This window comes from Hemicordylus capensis, chromosome 2, assembly GCF_027244095.1.
Source record: "Hemicordylus capensis ecotype Gifberg chromosome 2, rHemCap1.1.pri, whole genome shotgun sequence".
Classification (NCBI taxonomy): domain Eukaryota; kingdom Metazoa; phylum Chordata; class Lepidosauria; order Squamata; family Cordylidae; genus Hemicordylus; species Hemicordylus capensis.
In genome coordinates this window covers 192,645,727-192,664,705 of record NC_069658.1, presented here as the reverse complement: position 1 = coordinate 192,664,705, position 18,979 = coordinate 192,645,727, and the positions used below count along the sequence as shown (strand labels likewise).

Genomic DNA, 18,979 nt, shown 5'->3' with positions numbered 1-18,979 from the left:
ATAATAAAATACACACCGAGACCCAGAAACAGACAGACAGACACACACACACTACTGCATGTGTTTATTTTTATTTATTTATTTATTGTTGGTTCAAGGGGTCCCAACAATGTTGGTACAAGGGGCGTGGCTAGCCTGCTTGCCCTCTTCACATGTTGATCTTCCCCAGAGGATTAGCATGGATTCCCCCCCCCCCCCGCTAACTGGGCAAAGAGGCAGCTTTTAAAGTGGCATCTATCTTATATTTAGTAGAGGAAGAGCAAGTGGCCCTATTCGTCCCAGCATAGCATCCCTCCAGTGGCTGCTGTCAGTGTCTTCTTCCTTGGGTTTCTTTTTAGATTGTGATCCCTTTTGGAACAGGGAACCATTTTTTCATTCCTTTTAATATATGTAAACCGCTTTAAGAACCTTTTTGCTGAAAACTAGAGTATAAGTATTCTTCTTCTTCTTCTTCTTCAGCCATCATCACCATCACCATCATCATCATCACCATCATCATAATGTGTAACTAGGGCTAGAGAGTTCAGCATAATCCATCTGTGGGTGACACAGCTCTTTGAATCACCTGCTGATGACTGCAGATGAAACTGCTGTTAAAGGCACAGGACCAGGGGCTGATAAAAGAGCTGGCAACCCTAACACCACTTCTCTTTTAGAGCACATGTGATTGTTCTTCAGGAGCGCGCGCACACACACACTTATTTATTTATTTATTTATTTAATATGGGTTGCTTGATATGCATGGCTAAGGCACAGACAGCCCTCTTTGAGTAAAAGGGTGAGGAAACAAGTGACTATTTATCCAGTGTGGATAACTTTGCTATACTTCTTAAAAATATTTAAAATACACTTGTTTCTTTTTTCATCTTAACCTTAAATATATCCAGTATGGAGCTTTTGGACCTACTGAATGTCATCCACTACACACACACACACACTTTCCATTTCCCACTGAAATCTGAAATGGTACCCTTGTTTCCCAGAGTACTATACCATTTCCAAGACTCACATGCAGAAACAAAAAATACTATCTGGGTTAAATGTGTAGCAAGGAAAAGTACTTATTACCAATAGGGTTGCCACCTTTGTAACTGGCCTTACTCCTGTGCCTTTAACAGCAGACCGACACAGAGGAACTAAGCAGGAAAGAACAGCAGTCCTGGTATGGACATTCAGTGGGGGCGGGGGACGACACATCAGCTGCTAGATTTCTGTCTGACAGGCAGTTGGCGTTAATTTGGGCCAGTGGAAAGAACAACACAGTGCTGGTAACCCCTGCTGACAGATCCATAAAGTTTCCTAGGTGCACAGTTATAGACCCACTCATACAGAAACCCTCCTCCAGATACTTTAACCACAAAACAAGCCCTTGGCAGTTTATTGAGCCTGATGGCTAATCCTACCTCTTGCAGTCTCTTTCCTTTCATCATGTAAGCTATTTACATCTACATAATTTCCATTGGAGGAAAATCTAAACAGAACCTCTCTGGGCCATCTGACTCCGTCCTTCAGGCACAAAGCACAATCCTAAAGTCTCTCAAAATGCAGTCTGGAAGCCCAACTTACTTTGATTGCTCAGCAGAACTGTGGACCCAGCTTTTGCCTCTTTCCTGCTATGTTAGTCCCTCCAGAAGAACATTTAAAACATACATCACAATGGTCTCATCCCATGCACCTCTCAGCCTGGTTGTAGCATAACACTCTTTAGGCCAAGTAACAAAGGCCATTGTGTGGCATCAGCGGGAACTGAACCAATCAGGTACATTTCTCTTGATTTTTAACTCCTTCTCTGCAGCTCATGGGCTGTCACAATGCCTTGCAAGCATAGCTTCTCTGCTCATTACTTAGGGATGAGTAATTATGCTGCAGCTGTGAGATCAGGGTTAGCAGCACAGATGCACTACGAAAAGATTTTGTAACATGTTAATTCATGGAAAGGCAAAAAATGACAAAATAAGGAAGTTCACTTGCTTATGGTCCTCAGCTTGAGGATGTGTCTTGAGGGAACGGATCTGCATGTAATATCACGACATACTGTGAAGTCCCCTAGGGCAGGTTTACCCATGTTTGGGTCCCCATACATTGTTGGACAGCAACTCCAAACATCCCTAACATCATGGCTTTTAGTTGATGGGAGTTGGGGTCTAACACCTGGGAACCCAGGGTTCAGAAGCCCTGCTCTAGGGAGTGGAGAATCTGTGGGGATGGGGTGGGGATAGATATTTGTTCTATGGATACAATTCCCACAGACTAGAAAGATACCAGCTGCTTTTGCCACCACGTTTCCTGCTTCCATATCCAGCCTGATCATGCTGGATATAAATAATAGTGGCTGGAGTCTCACATGAGACACCCAGCCCGTGTTCAGACATAATGCCGAATCATAGTTAAACGTGCCGGAGGTTTGAGTTTGTCATCATCCGGATGTGTGAAAGCGTGGTTTCATCACCCAGCTGCAGCTCCATTTTTGACCACAAACCTGAATTTGAACCTTCGGTTTGTAGCGAGTTTCACAACTTGAGGCTATTCACACATGAGGTGGAAACAGGGTGAAGGGAGCCCAGCCTGGTTCCCACCGTGCATGTGCACCGGCGGGAGCTGCATGGCTCCTGCCGGCAAGTCTACTTAATCCCCCCCACCCTTGAACAAAGTTAGCAGAGTGAGCGCTACACCAACCTTGTTGTTTTGCTCATGTGCCACCACAGTGCGGCAACTCACGAGGAGACACCTGACCAGGAGGCTACAGCAAGCCTAGCATTGGGGGGGGGGGCTCCCTAGAATGCCCACACTAGTGGGCACTTCCAGCAGCCAGGCGGCCTCCGATCCCCACTGCCTCAACCAGGACTGTGATGGACTGCCCGCTCGTCTGTGGGGAGAGCAGGTCAAGCCCGCTCTCCCTGCAAAACCCTCTTAGGCGCTCCACACTGCCCGTGTTGAGAGCTTTCTTGAGTTCCAAAGAGCCATTGTTTCATCCAAATGATGATGGTGCCGCCATAACCTGGTTTTGTGCTCTTGCTCCATCTGAAACCAAAGAGAGGGCAGCTCAGAACAGCCCCAGAAATGCGTGTTCTAGGGCGGCCACATTTCTCACTGGCTGCCTCTTGGAGCTGATGCCCCACCTTCTGCCATCGCCTTTCTCCTCCTGCTGCACTTGGCAACAGGGACACTGCATCCCTGCTGCTCCTGCGTTGAAAGGGAAATTGAATTTCCTTTTAAAATTTCCGCTTTCTGCTGTTCGCATGCCTCCCCTCCCTGTCCATCCCCAAGAAAAAGTTGGGAAGACAAGATGGGGACAGCAAGAAAGGTCACCAGCAATTCAGGACTGCAGTAATTTGTGCACAAACACATGAAGCCCTGGTAACACAATGAATGGAAGAACTAGATTGTTTCCCCACATGGCACATATGCCAGGCCTTTGGTGGGGGGAGTGATACCACAACACTTAGAGATAACAATGTGACAACCCCGTGCAAAGGTGTGTGTGTGTGGGGGGGATTCTCTCCTGGGATTCATTGGCATGTTCCTAGGTCAAGTTCCTTCACCTCTATGTACATTTACACCACAGAATCAAAGCTACCAATATAAACTCCACTACTGTTGTCGTTTTCTCCCCCAACAGCCCACTGCCATCTGCAAGTGCCCCTTGCTATCCCTCAGTATCAAAAAATTGTGCTTGTGCAAGATTGCATAGCTGCAGAGCTCTTGCAAGGGTGGTGGTACAAGTGCTGTGAGGAAAGGGTTAAAATGTATTTTCCCTGCTGAGGGTGGCCAATCAATGCAGAAAAGGCACAGTCACACTGAGCATGCCCCCTGAAAGAGCATGGCCAATGTTGCCACTTTACTGACGTTCTGATGTCTGGCCCACAGTCTGGTGATGCAAGTGGTACAGAGCTTGCTGGGATGCAGCCTCGGCAGACCAGGAAGAGGGAGGTGTCACTCTGCCCAGAAAGTTGCCAAACCACGGCTGAACAATCATTTGCAGAAGGATTCCTGGCTTCTCAGCTTAACCGCAGGTTCATCTACCCCAAGTTTCACGCTATGTCCGAACGGGCCCCCAGGCTTTGCATCCAGACTGGCCAGCGATTTCTCCTCCCTTATCCTGTTGCGTCATGGCAGTGTGGGAAGGAGATGCAGAGAAGTCACGCTGCCACTCAGTGGAGTGAGCAAGCAAGCAGAATTTTTTTTCCTTCAGTGCCAGCTGGCCCCACACACCACTTGGATGGAGTTGTCCATGGAGAACGGGTGGTCTGTGGATCACGGTGCTGTTAGTTGTTCTCACAATGGTAATGTTTGATGCCGCCTCCCATTGGTGGTTGGCAGCATCATCAAGGTATGATATTGCCATCATATAAGGCAGGGCTGCTCAACTTCGGCCCTCCTGCTGATGTTGGCCTACGGTTCCCATAATCCCTGGCTATTGACCACTGTGGCTGGGGATTGTGGGAGTTTTAGTCCAAAAACAGCTCGGAGGCCTAAGTTGAGCAGACCTGATATAAGGCAAGTAAAAAGGTCTGACAACGTCATATGACAGGGCTATTCTCACATTATGTTGTACACATGCACAGTCAGGGTGCAGTCAATATAGTTTGTGGCTCTGCACACACCATTATTCATGCATGCTGTTCAGTGCACATACAGCACTACCCACAATCTGTTTCCCCTCTAACGGGGATTCCCAGATGTTGTTGACTACAACTCCCATCATCCCCAGCTGCAGTTACCTTTGGCTGGGGATTCTGGGAGTTGTAGTCAACAGCATCTGGGAATTCCTGTTAGAGGGAACACTGCACAAAATCCATATACATTTGAGGAGTCCAGTGTCCAGGTTTACATTTAAAACAACTGCATATGTGTCCGGTCTGGTCCATGCATTTTCATGCATACATATATGTAGACATTTCTATACATGCACACAGCATACAGTGTGAATAGCCCTAGGATCTAGTCATTTTCTCTTGCTTGTGGGTGAACAACTATCTAGAGGAAGTAAAAGTCATAACAAGCATCCATTGCTGCAGGTTAACAACTGAGGCCATTGTGACATCATGGAGAAATGAACCAACAATCACACAAACCTCTGAGACATGATGATCTATGATGCAACCTCTCTTGAATGCCAGTGTTCTGCACTCCATACCATCACCCAGCACTCCTCTGCCACCATTGTGAGGTTCCTCCGCTATGGTGCTTCCTTACCCTTCACCAAGGCCCTTCTCTTCATTAAAGCCACATGATCTGTGGATGGGCACCGCTCTTCAAGGAACATTCCAACAAGCCAGAGGATGTGCTGACCCTGGCAGGTCTGTCCTAGGCTGTGCTATGGAAGGGCAGGATGGAACAGGCTTGCTTAGCAGTGAACACTTTCAAAGGTGGGCAGTTCGTGGAGTTTGCTAGTGGCACTCTCCTACAGGGCTTGGGCACCATTCCTTCTGTGGTTTGGGGCAAGCCATGACAGTTTCCCTCTTTTGTTTGAAGTGATAAATGTGCTTCCACTGCCACTCAGTAAGCCCCCCCCCAGAAGGGTTTGGGGAAGGCTTGCCTTGGCAATGCAGGGTGGGGTAGGTGGGGGAAGCGAAGCAGCAGCTTGGAGCACTCTTCTGCAGCTATGCTGCTGGAGCCTACCATCTTTTCCTGCCAGTGTCTCAGGGGGCAATTGGGCCTTTAGCCAGTGTCCAGTTGGCCAATCCCTGAGGCCAGCTGTAACCATAAGGCATTACTATTTGACATAAACCGGTGCCCCTGCTAACTGGGCAACAGGTCTGCAGTGAATGCTGTACTTGGGGGAGACAGGGTTGGGTACCAAGTCCGCTGCTCTGTGTGTGGGGGGGAGGGGCATGAGACTAGCCACTGCACTCGTGTTAGCCCTGTCCCTGGGTACATACCTTCTGAACAGAGCTAGTGCTTATTTTGATGCTGTGAATAGCTTCATCTTCTGAAACGAGAGATGGCGCCGAATGCGGTGGCCAGATTGCTCTCTGGGACTGCGCTCAGTGCACTGTGCATATGACTTCAGTCTTGAAGGCACTGCACTGGCTGCCAATCTGTTTCCAGGCACAATGCAAGGGGCTGGTTATTACCTTTAGAACCCTAAACCACTTGGGCACCAGGTACCTTAGGGACCAGAAGCGCCCAGCTGAATCTACCCACCTGATTAGATTGGCTGGAATGCCGGCATGTGCTGAGGCCTGTGTGTGTTGAGTACAGGACCTTCTCCGTTATGGCCCCCGGGGGCTGTGGAGTGGATCCGGCTTGTGGAGGAGTCCCACATGGCTCCCTTTCTCTCAACCTTCAGGAGGAGAGTGAAGACTCCCCTTTTTATTCAGGCTTTTGGCCAATGAACTGTCCCTGCTGTTTTGAAACTTTTAGCTATGTTTTGTTCTGTTTTTATGGGGGGTTTCCCCCCATTGTTCTATCTTGTTATTATGATATATTGAATTTTATTGTTTTATCTTGGTGCTAACTGCCCTAGAGTCTTTGGCTGAAGGTTGGTATATTAAAATAAATAAAATAAATTCCAGACATCAAGCTGCTTTCTGATGGTACAAAAGCAGGCCATGCCATTTATCTGGTCTGTTGGGAACCCCAGCTCCTCGGGGTAAGGTTCTGCAATTCATATATTAATTATTATTATTATTATTATTATTACATTTATATCCCGCTCTTCCTCCAAGGAGCCCAGAGCAGTGCACGACATACTTGAGTTTCTCTTTCACAACAACCCTGTGAAGTAGGTTAGGCTGAGAGAGAAGTGACTGGCCCAGAGTCACCCAGCTAGTTTTATGGCTGAATGGGGATTTGAACTCGGGTCTCCCCGGTCCTAGTCCAGCACTCTAACCACTACACCACGCAGTAGCCTAGGCCCCAATACTCCATTACCTGTTCACAGCTTATAGTCCCCACACTTGTCCTGTGAGATGTTTCTCTCTAGCTTCTCTTCTCTTGGCCTTACCTTCCTTTGAGCTCCCTCCCGCTTTCCCTCAGGCTTCTCTCTTCCCCACTCATCCATCTCAGCCGATTATCAACTGTTCTTCAACCACACTCTGCATCTGGACCCCCTTCTCAGTCCACTATCTCTTTGGTTGAGCAACACCCCTGCCTGTGAACAGCCTGTCCTGGCCAAAATCCTGTGTGAGCTCTCTACCAGCTAAACTGTCCTTTCCACTTCTCTCACAGAAACCACAGGGTTCTCTTGCTGTTTCCCCTGAGCAGCCAGAACATTAGTAAACATCCCATGGCATCACAGCAGCTCATCGAAACAGAGTCTTACAGATAGGCAATGCCTTTTTAGGCTAGTAAATACAGCTTGCTTTTTTGCAGCAATACACATGTGTACGTGGTGCCTGCTATTGGAAATTAGGGTGTCTTGGACTGGAAGGAGAGTAAGAAGTTCAGCCCTAACATTTGATATTTTCAGGGAAGTATAGTCCTAAAAGATCTGGGGACTGATGGTTGGTTGGTAACCCTGCATATGTACATGGTCCTGCCTGCTACTAGACATCCTCTCCAAAGCAGATGCAAAGTGTGCAAAGAGGTACTGGAAATTCTAAAGATCCAAATTCCATCCCACATGTCGCTTTGCTTACTAGGAGTTGAGTGCTTTCTGTTCCAAGGTAAACATTCGACTGTCAGTTGTAGGAATATCTCATTTTCTGATGCACTGATTAGGATATTTTGGGCTCCACGTACATCAAATTCTCGCTTTCTAACTGGTGTCGAAGTTCCTAACAATTCCAGTGCCCCCATGATTCAATCCCCTGTCATTATATATGTAACAACATGTCTGGAAGCAATTAAAAGGTCTCCTAACTGCTTTTCATCTCACTTCCTGTTGCTGCTCTGGTCCTTTCCCCTGAAGGCTGCAGGCCTCTTTTTCCATTCAGCAAAGAGCACGGTGCTCAGTATGGTCTGACACTCCCCCCACCACCACCACTTCAGCACCTGAACTTTGTGACCTCCTCCCACATAGTCCACTCCAGACTGGTCATCAGTGAGTCAGTGGTATAGCTTATTTGTGCTTCCGTGCTCTGTCTGGCCCAGGAAAGTCCCAGGTTGGCCAATCACCCCTCCTGACTGAGCATCCAGGAAATCTTTCCTGTCTCTTATAAATTCAAGAGAAACCCGACCCCACTTCAGATACCATCGTCTTGTAATCGGGTAGAGGTGCAGAAGGGCTCCCTCTGTGGCTGTCTCACTAGTGTGAAATTCAATCTGTAGAGACGTTGGCCAGCGCCTCACTCAACGAGCCATCACAAAGAGACATCTTCCTTGCTGATTCCAATGGGCCCTATTGGCAGTTGGTGGCGGTGCTGGAGAAAAGGCTCATTGTAGGACCTAGGCTCAAAGATCTACCTACCTCCTGGGCAGAATTCCAGAGACACCAACACCACCACCGTACTTGAGACAGAGCTCTACTCCTCACTCGTGCCATCCTTCTGTAACACCTTTTCCTATTGTTGCTATCAACAGCGCATGCTGTTGCAGAAGAGGTACATTCTAGGACCTGGGAGCAGAAACTTGACCTACCTCCTTGGCAGAACTCGGGAGATACTCTTGCCACTACACCTGGGATGACAGCTCTCACTCTTTACACCCCACCCCAACCCAACTCTCCAAGGACAGCCATTTTGCAGGTGGCTGCCTTCAGAAAGTAGTGCCATGATGATGTTGGAAGAAGAGAGCTGGTCTTGTGGTGGCAAGCATAAATTGTCCCCTTTGCTAAGCAGGGTCTGCCCTGGGAAACTACATGTGAGCACTGGAAGATATTCCCTTTAGGCACCCCAGCTGTTTTTGGACTACAACTGCCATAATCCCCAGTCACAGTGGACAATAGATCATGGGAACTGAACATAAGAACGGTCCTGCTGGATCAGGCCCAAGGCCCACCTAGTCCAGCATCCTGTTTCACACAGCGGCCCACCAGATGCCACTGGAAGCCTACAGGCAGGCATTGAGGCCATGTCCCCTCTCTTGCTGTTACTCCCCTGCAACTGGTACTCAGAGGCATCCTGCCTTTGAGGCTGGAGGTGGCCTATAGCCCTCTGGCTAGTAGCCATTGATAGACCTCTCCTCCATGAAGTTATCCAAACCCCTCTTAAAGCCATCCAGCCTGTTGGCTGTCACCATATCTCATGGCAGAGATTTCCACAAGTGGATTATGCGTTGTGTGAAAAAGTACTTCCATTTGCCAGTTCTAAATTTCCTTGCAATCAATTTCATGGGATGACCCCTGGTTCTAGGGTTATGTGAGAGGGAGAAGAATTTCTCTCTATCCACTTTCTCCACATCACGCATGATTTTATAGACCTCTATCATGTCACCTCGCAGTCGTCTTTTTTCTAAACTAAATAGCACCAGGTCATGTTGTAGCCTTGCCTCATAAGAAAGGTGCTCTAGGCCCCTGATCATCTTGGTTGCCCTTTTCTGCACCTTTTCCAGCTTGACAATGTCCTTTCTTTAGGTGTGGTGACCAGAACTGCATGCAGTATTCCAAGTGTGGCCACACCATAGTTTTGTATAAAGGCACTATAATATTAGCCGTTTTATTTTCAGTTGCCTTCCTAATGATCCCTAGCATGGAATTGGCCTTTTTCACAGCTGTCGCACATTGAGTCGACACTTTCAACGAGCTGTCCACCACGACCCCAGGATCCCTCTCCTGGTCAGTCACCGACAGCTCAGATCTCATCAATGTATACTTGAAGTTGGGGTTTTTTTCCCCAATGTGCTTCACTTTACACTTGCCAACATTGAACCGCATTTGCCATTTTGTTGCCCACTCACCCAACTTGGAGAGATCCTTTTGGAGCTTTGGATTTCACTACCCGGAAGAGTTTGGTATCATCTGCAAATCTGGCCACCTTGCTGCTTACCCCTACTTCTAGATAATTTATGAATAAATTAAAAAGCAGCAGTCCCAGTACAGACCCCACACCTTAATTCCCTCCATTGTGAAAACTCTCCATTTATCCTTACCCTCTGTTTCCTTTCTTTCAACCAGTTACCAATCCACACATGTACTTCTCTCCTTATCTCATGACTGCTAAGTTTTCTCAGGAGTCTTTGATGAGGAACTTTGTCGAAAGCTTTTTGGAAGTCCAGGTATACTATGTCAACGGGATCACCTTGATCCACACACTTGTTGACACTCTCAAAGAACTCCAAACTGTTTGTGAGGCAAGATTTCCCTTTGTAGAAGCCATGCTGGTTCTCCCCCAGCAGGGCCTGTTCTTCTATGTGCTTTACAATTTTATCTTTGAGGATGCTTTCCATCAATTTGCCTGGAACGGACGTTAGGCTAACTGGCATGTAATTTCCCAGATCGCCCCTGGATCCCTTTTTGAAAATTGGTGTTATATTTGCTACTTTCCAGTTCTCCGGTACAGAGCCTGATTGTAGGGATGTTATATATTTTTATATAACTTGTAGGCCAGCATCTGCAGGAGGGCCGAAGTTGAGCAGCCCTGCCTTAGGGGATGGGGCTGCTCTGGGAAGAGCACCTGCATGCTTACATGCATAAGGTTCTAAGTTCCCTTTCTGGCACCTCCGAGATAGGGCTGAGACAGACTCCTGCCGGCAGCCTTGGAGAAGCTGCTGCCAGTCTGCGTAGACAATACTGAGCTAGATAGACCAATGGTCTGACTCAGTATGAGGCAGCTTCTTATGTTGGGGCTGGTTATGTATGATGTGAAGAACTTATTAGTTAGAAACATTTGTGTGTTGTTGTGAAGGAATGGGCCCCAAACCACCCCCACCCCCCACCCCTTTTTTTTGGTCTATTAGACTTCTGTATTGGAATTGCTTTGCTTATACCCTATGTTAAAAAGCTGGGCAGGGGTCAAAGGTTCACAGCTCCTGTTCTACAGTTTGGTTTTGGAGGGCAAAGAAATATACTGGTTTGAGTTTGGAGGAAAAAGAGGATTTGATTTGATTGGGTATGTTTTAAAATAAAAGAGAGAACTTGAGTTGTGTTGATTGGTTTGTCTGAAAACAATTGGAAGGAAAAAGAGAATATGAGGAGGCTGCCTTCAGCAGAGTTTAGAGTGCAGTGCAAGCTGGAGAGCTGAAGAGAGTTCAAGAGAAGGAGTTGCTGTCACAATCAGAGAGAATCAGAACTGGTCCTGGAAAGAGAGTGGAGAAATCACTGGGAGATTTATGACTCTCTGGAGGATTGAATGACTCCTAAAGCAGCTGAAGTCTGGGACTGAACCCCCAGAACTGGGAGGGAGGTAGCGAAGGAAGGAAGGGCAGGACCTGAGGCTGAGCAAGAGACAAGTCAGGTTTGTGGCAAGAAGACTCTTGGAAAGGACTCTGAGTGAGGGCCCAGTATTAGGGCTGGATAGATTGGATGCATTTTGCTCATATTTCATTTCTTCCTTGTGCTCATATGGTTGCTGTTTTGTACTAAATTTCCCAATAGAACTATTGTTTTGAATTGAACTATTTCAAAGTAAAGTGTTCTTGTTTTGAAGTTAAAAATGTGTAGCTACTGTCTGTTTCCCCACCCCACGCTTAGAAGCCTTTCCACCCTACCTAACCTTGGATGGGACAGGTTTGGAAGCCTGTTTTAGTAGACCCAGCCAGGAAAAATACAAAAGTCTACTTGGTGGCAGTGGTGAAGCTAAGGATCACAGGGCTGTGACACGTGGTGGCAGCACGGTGGGATCCATGACCATTTAGTCTAGGGGTTTAGTGAGTTAAGCATGGCAACTGTTGCCAGGTATTTAGATTGACAGCAGGATTTCTATAAATGTGTGCTGTAGAGTCAGCTGGAAGTTATGGAAGAAGCTGGCAGAAAGGGACTCAGACTGAAGGGCAGAAAACTGTTATTGGTTGTGCTTTGGACTGTGTATTTATTGGGGAAAACAATCTTTTGTTTTTTCTTTGTGGAACAACTAATCTTTATTTTAAATATATTTGGCCTCTCTCTATGCAAACACCACTAGGGGGGTGCACACACCAAAAATCACAGTTCAACTCAAATTTGAATCAAATTCGAGCCGAACCACATGCTGCCCAACCGGTTCGGTTAAACTGACTGGCTGGTCCACTTGACCAAACTGGTTTGGTGAACTAATGCTTGTAAAGTATTGCCAGATTCCCCATTACAAGTAAATGGGTGGGGGTCTTGGAAATGCTGAGAGGTGGTATGGTGGGAGTGGTGAGAGGGGTAGTAAGGTTCTTACCTGGCTAATGCAGCTGCCAGAGCCACATGGCCCCAAGCATGTGTGTTGCCTTGTTTAGGAAGCTGCCTGTGTGGCAGTGGCAGTGGCATGATTCCAGCCTCTGCGCATGCGCGGAGGCCATTTGCGTGGTGTCCATGCATGTACGGACACTATTTGCGTGGCTACACAATTAAATTTCCACTTAAAAAACAAAACCAAACCAAGTCGAACAAAACAAAGGGCTGAGGAGGAGATAGAGTCAAAGAGAATGTGTGCTACAATTTATGAGCTGAGGATGCTACGCTGAGGGAAGGAGGGCTGGTTTCAGGATTTTATTTTCTTAACCATCTTTGTTTTTTTGATAAGGGCATGGAAAGAATTAGCTGCTTAATCAGTTTATGTCTATAAAGTGTCATTTTTAATGTTCATTTGGCTTCTTTTATCCCCCACATTCTTTAAGTTAGATTGTGAGCCCTTTTGAGGAGCATACATTTCTGCTTTAAAAATTAAAACTTGCTGTAACTCACTCTGAGCCCGTGGGATGCAGCCGCATACAAATTAATGAAGTCACATATAAACCAGTGTGCTGCTTTAGTCTAGGGGTGTGTCCGAACCGGTCCGGAGGCCATTCTAAAGAATGGCCAAACTGCCGGACCGGTTCGGGACTGGGCTGGTTTGGGTCCGGGTGGGGGGTATTTCTTTAAGGGCGGGAGGGCTTGCTTACCCCTCCTGCCTCTTTGCCCCTGCCAGAGGCCGTATTTAACAGAGTAACGGGGGCGCTGGAAACCAGCTGCCGCCCCGAGCGGATTAGAGGAACTACCACTGCAGCCGCTGTCGCCCGCCCGCCAGCCCTCCCTCCCAGCTGCCCGCCCGCCCAAGTCCTCACCTGATGGCTGCTTTAACCAAAGAGAGGAGCTCACGAACAGAGCTCCTCTCGCTTTGAAATCCTGCAGGCGAGTGAAGGAGGCAGGCTTTGCGCGCGCGCATGCGCGCGCCACAAAGCACACCGATTGCCGGAGGCCCGGTCTACCCGCCGGGTAGTGGGCAGGGGGAAGGAAGGATAACACCTACCTTCCGCCGATGATCCAACATCGATCTCAGTTTCACGGCCACGCAACTGGCGCTGCCATCAGCTGCGAGGTGTTCTGGAAACTGGAAAAATGCATCACAGCCTCCAGATATCCCACAATGCACCACGTGACAATCACGGTCCATTTAGGGATTCCCCCATGAATCAGGTGCTATAGGTGCCCGGCTCTCTGTGCCTGGTAAAAGGGTGTGCTTTTACCCAGGTAAAAAGTCAGGTTAAATTCCTGGGCTACCCAGGGAGGCAGTGCTGGGATCAGCTTCGATCCCATCCTTTCATACAGCCCTACCCAAGTAGGGTTGCTCAAGCCTGGGTAGGGCTGCTTGTGTGAACAGGCTCTGTATTTTCAAGTGTTAGGTGCCTTAGCTCTGTGTACAATCGGGTTGCTATCATCAAATGACTAAGGGCAGGCCATGAAGATTCCATGTAAAGACAAGGGATCTGTACTGTATTACTGATGTTTGAGCAATGGAAGTAGAGCTCAGATATGTAAAGAATAGTCCAGCGCCTGCTGATAAAAAAGCAACATACCTGGAGTGCAGCAAAGGCTCGATTTACTGTTTGATTTTTAGATCCAGCGGTTTCTATACATGGTCTGTACACTGCATTGTGTCCCCCCCACGCACCCCACACCCCCATTATCTAGGCCCCAGGCAGTGATACAGCTCTCCCCACCTCCCTTAAATCTGGCTGTAGCCCGTGAGATTTAGGACCCCTTCAAACATGATGAATTTCCCACAAGGGAAGTGCTTTAGTGTAGGAAAAAACATCCAGACCATGTGTGGATCATTGTCATAGACTGGGAAGCTGCTAGTGATTGTGGCTTTCCAGCAGATGTAGACTGCAGATACACACACTGAAGCATGTACGGTAGTCACACATGACAGTTGACATGGAGACTCCATACATTTTCCCCCTACACACAAGTGCTTGTTTCTGTAGGAAGCTTGTCAGGCTGGTAGCGGCCCTTTGACAGGTGAGAATTAGCTACCTTTCCATACGACAGAAGGAAGTAGCAGGTAGCTACATGGGACACGTTCCTCTGACCTGAAAAATGGAGCATTTGCAGAAACACCTTGCCATTTTCCAACATACCATAAAGACTAGAAATTCTTTTTCCTTTGTTTTACAAAAGCATCCCCCAAACAAATGAGATCCGCAGGAATCAAAAATTCTCCATTTTGGTTGAGATAACAGGACAACTGCCTTGCTCGCTTTCTCCCCCTCCGCCATCAAAGTCTGTTCTTTGGAATAAGGCTGCCTGCTTTCATGGATCAGGGCAAACCAACCAGCAACAAGCACCACTGAGTTGTGTATTTTTACATAGTGCCTTCATGCTGGAGGAATGGTCATGTCAAGGGTGCAAGTCCACAAGGAGATGCAATTTGTTTCCACAAGTAGACAAAGTCTGTGTCTGCATGATCTGTATATAGTGCAAATTAGGGAGGTCCTAGACCAAAAGGGTACGTTTGGGACAGTGGTTAGCTGGAACTGGGCTGTGTCACTCCTCAAAGATGCTGCCAACTGTTTGTCATCAGAGGTATTCTTCGGCAAGTTCTCGTCTTGCAAAGCCCAGCTCTCATGAAGTGGGGGCATCCTGGAAGAAGGTGACATGCCTTGCTTAGGAAAGAGAGAGAGTAGGGACAATTTCCTGGCTCCTCTCCAGCAGGATCTCTCCATAGGGTGTCTTTGGTTCCGGAGGGGGAAAGATGCCACCCCAGCATCAGAGCAAACTCTCCAGTTCTGCAGTCTGGATCCAGTCCTGGTATCCCACTGGGCACATTTGTGACCCAAGCAGGTTCCCAGAGAGGACCTCAGGTTTGGGACTGCTGCTTGCACTGTGGAGTTCCACCTGCGGCAGCTCCTAGGGGCAGCCACTTGTCCCGGGTGTCCTGCCAGAAACCTCTGATACAGAGCTTTTGCCTGAAGTCTCAGTTTTCTCGTCTTGTGGCTCAGGGCAACGTGGGCTATGCAGCAGGTGGGAGCCAGGACTGTGGTACAAGTAACAGAGTAAGCTGCCTTCCTGTTGGAGGGTGAAATGGGCCTTCACTGATTCATTGGTTCTTCTTCCATTGGCTCATCTTGATGCCTAAAGCAGAGGAAACCGGGGGGGGGGGAGAAACACACACACATTTGCATCATCATAGGGACTCTGAGATCCTATTGGATAAAGGCACTCTAATACCACTGACAGAACTGTTTCAATAGTCATTCTCTCTATCTAGGGAACCCTGGGAATTGTGGTTCTCTGAAGGAAATGGGATGGAGGTGGTAGGCTCAGCACCCTTATAAAACACCAATTTTCTTTTGGGGGAAGTGATAGTTAACTCAGTATAATGTGAAGATGTGCCCTAAAAGTTCTTAAATTTTAACCTGGAGGACCTTCTACAATCCATCCTATAGGTGATAGATATTTTGGAGAACAGAAACCTGCTAACCAGTATACATGCATCTGTAACCTCAAGGACCGACTGCCACAATATTATGTAATTGATTTATATTTATTGATTGCAGTCTAGATGGGGCTGCTCTTGAAGACTTGTGCAGTAGCAGCAACAGCAGGAGGTGACCTCTGGATTAGCATGACATGGGAGAGCACAAACAGACTGGGCTATATCATTTTGGAATGGTTGGAAGCCAATAGATTATTCGGCCCAGGAGGAATTAACTCCCAGCCCCAGATATGCACAGTCAGATCCTGAGCATAAAGTCAAAGAGGCATAGAATGAGTCAAGTCAAATGAACACATATGCCACTGCCTTATACTGAACCAGACCACTGGGTCATCTAGTTACCACCCCAGCCTATTCTACTGTCTAGTCTGACCAGCAGTAGCTCTCTAGGGTTCTTTCCTAGTCCTGCCTGAAGATGCCAGCAATTGAACCGGGGACCTCTGACACACACAGCAGGTTCTCTACCACTGGCTACGGCCCCATCCAAGTCAACGTAAACTGATTGGCTGAGATCACTTATTTACTCACTGGCTATACTTGTATCCTGCCCTTCTTCCAAGGAGCTCAGGCAGCATACATGGGGAATTTCTCATTTTATCCTCACAACCGTCCCGTGAAGCAGACTTGCCCAAGGCCACCCAGGGAACTTCAGGATGCAGTGTAAATCTCCCAGGTCCAAATCAAGCACTCTCATCTGCTCCCCCACACTAGCTCTTTAGAAAATGGTGGCTGCCCTTCCTTACTGAAGGACTCCTCAGGACAGGCATCACAATCCCAGGGGCTGGGCAGCGTCTATATTTTTCATCTTCCAAGCAAGTTCACTGTTGTCAAATGGCCTTTCAAACATGCATGGCTGGAATTCCTAGCACATTTCATGGTATGGGAGCGGCAGTGGGAATTGTATCTGGGAACATTTCCTCCTGCTCTTCTTTTGTGAGCCTATCTTGGAATTAAAGGTTGCAGCAGCCAAATGTTTAACTTAAAAAACTGTCTGGAGGTTGCCTTTTCCTTAGGCACAGTTACTTTGCCTGAGACCTTCCACCTCCAGAAACGACTGCCTCCCACATAATTTTCTCTTTGCAGCCTGACTCTGAAACTTAACTCCTGTTTTCTCCACACTTGACTGCTTTAATACGCTGGACCATCCGAGGGGCCGAGAGGCACAATCACCTTTTTTCTGTCATCACAGAAAGCGAGGCCAGTGCTGTCACAGTCTCTACCTCTTCTGCGTCGTGGTGTTGTGCTTCCAAGAATGAATAGCCCATGGTGGGGGCAAAACGCCGCACGGAGCTCCAGTATTGGCCTGGAATGAAGAGGTGCAATTAGTAATGCATTGAAAGTGATGCATTTTGCTTTGAGTGCCGGGATGCCAAGTGGTGCCCACGGCAAAGGGCAAGGGACAGAAGCAGCTCCCAGGAATGCATCCATCTTCTCCATATCTCTCCCACCCTGACATAAAAAAGGGCCTCCTCGCCACTCACTCTGTACTCGAATCACCGCTTCTAAGGAGCGCACGGCGTTAGCATTCGGCTTCTGCTTCAGGGTCTCTTCTGGGAGGGGCTCCAGCTACGGAATAAAAGGATTCCTGTCATACTTACATTTGCACACTAAAAGTACATCTGTAAGGGGTGGGGGTGGGAAGCAAGCAAGCATCCAGTTTTAGTGGAGGGAAAAGATGTGCCTCGACTAATAGGAGGTTGAGAAACACTGGCATCGAGTGTCAGATGTCAGCTAAGGAAAGCTGGATTCTTCAGATCCCTTCTCAGTCATGAAGTTCCCTTGATGGCCTGGGGAAGTCAGTCACTATCAGCCTAACCTACCTCACAGGATTGTTGCAAAAAGAGAAGGAAAGGAAAGAAACCCGTCCATGTTGCTTCAGGCTCCTTGGAGAAAGGGCAAGACAAAACAACTCACAGAAAGACTGAACCACCATTTTAATGATAGTTTTCCTTCTGTGGTGAGTTTTCCTTTTGGGTTTTAGCTGGTACCTCCCAGGGCACTACCAAAATTGGGAAAGATGTGATTTGCAGGAAAAAAATAAACCTGTTTACTTGCAATGAATGGATGGGAAGAGCACTGTCATTTCCCTAAATTTGCAAATATAAACAAGCCTTGAGTTCAGAAATTAAACTCAACAAGAACTCTGCACGTACTCAGAGGCACTCTCCTCTAGACTATATTCTGTTACACATTCTATGATTGGGGCTGAATTCTAACATGAAGTGGGACTCTATGAAAAGTCCTAGATGCTCCCTCGGACTCTGCTAGGCCTGTGTTCCCCTCACCTTGTTACCCAGCAGGGCTGAGACACAGGCCTCTGAGGCATCACAGATGGCAGTCAGGTCATGGCCTCCCTCTAAGGCAAGAACAAGGGCTCCTCCAGCCACACTCATCAGCTGCCTAGTCATGTAGCCAAAACCTGCAGGGGGAAATCAAGGGAAAACAGATCACTCTGCATTACTTCTTGAAGGTGGTGTTAATCCCGTCTTCCTTGAACGCGGGCTCCATTCGGGGAGGTGAAAGCTATGATGTAACTCAAGGGGCTGGAGGTTGGTGGAAATAAGATTGTACCGCTCAGAACACAATGAGAGCTGGGCCAGCTTTCCAATCATCAACCCCCAAACTTGCATTCTGAGATTATACATGCCCACAAGAGGACTTCTGATAAGCCCTTTCTGAATCTCTGACTAGGCTCTGAGCTTTTGTGCAGAAAGGTTGAACAATTTTGCCAAAAAATCAAAATCAAATACATAAATAAATAAAATAAAGGGGGCAGAAAAGAAAGCTCTTTATTCTTATCTAGTAATAATAAGAGGGACTGTCAGACTCCAGGAAATCATTCCCATGTCAGCCTCTGTGGGTCTACCATGGGATCCTTGCAAAGGATTCTGAGAAGGGTTCTAAAGTGCACACTCAGTCCCCACTAGCTCTGGCCAGATCTGCTGAGCCTCACTCTCACTCTGCACGATTATGAGTCTTGGCACATACTCAATTGTAGGTTGTGAGGGGCAAGATGTCTTCCAAAAAAAGCTTGACTGTCAGTCCTGACCTTATTGAGGAATCTCTGGAAAGCTTCCAAGGAATCTCAGGGTTACCCAAAGCATAACCTGAAAAACCACAGATCTAGAACAACCATGGACAGAGAACCCCAGTGATCCAGTAGGATATGCTTTCATGTGCTTTCCCCCTCAAAACCATCCAAACAGCTGGCTGGGTGCTGAACTGCAATGGCAACAGGAGTGCCCAACAGCTGCCTGCATGGCATCTGGGCAGATGTT

General features: G+C 47.6%; 1 protein-coding gene across 7 annotated transcripts in view; it reads right to left on the bottom strand.

Annotated features, from left to right (window-relative positions):
* Positions 1-14,347: 14,347 nt before the first annotated feature.
* The window catches only part of HDAC7 (histone deacetylase 7), a 248,207-nt gene continuing 243,575 nt past the window's right edge, over positions 14,348-18,979 (bottom strand). For all 7 annotated transcript variants that reach the window (XM_053297649.1, XM_053297653.1, XM_053297648.1 and 4 more), the window contains 4 exons: positions 17,987-18,120; positions 17,183-17,267; positions 16,872-17,004; positions 14,348-15,337 (listed from right to left, as the gene is read on the bottom strand). In XM_053297649.1, the coding sequence (XP_053153624.1) occupies positions 15,295-15,337; positions 16,872-17,004; positions 17,183-17,267; positions 17,987-18,120 (395 nt within the window). In that variant the 3' untranslated portion in view covers positions 14,348-15,294. The remainder of the gene's footprint in view (positions 15,338-16,871; positions 17,005-17,182; positions 17,268-17,986; positions 18,121-18,979) is intronic.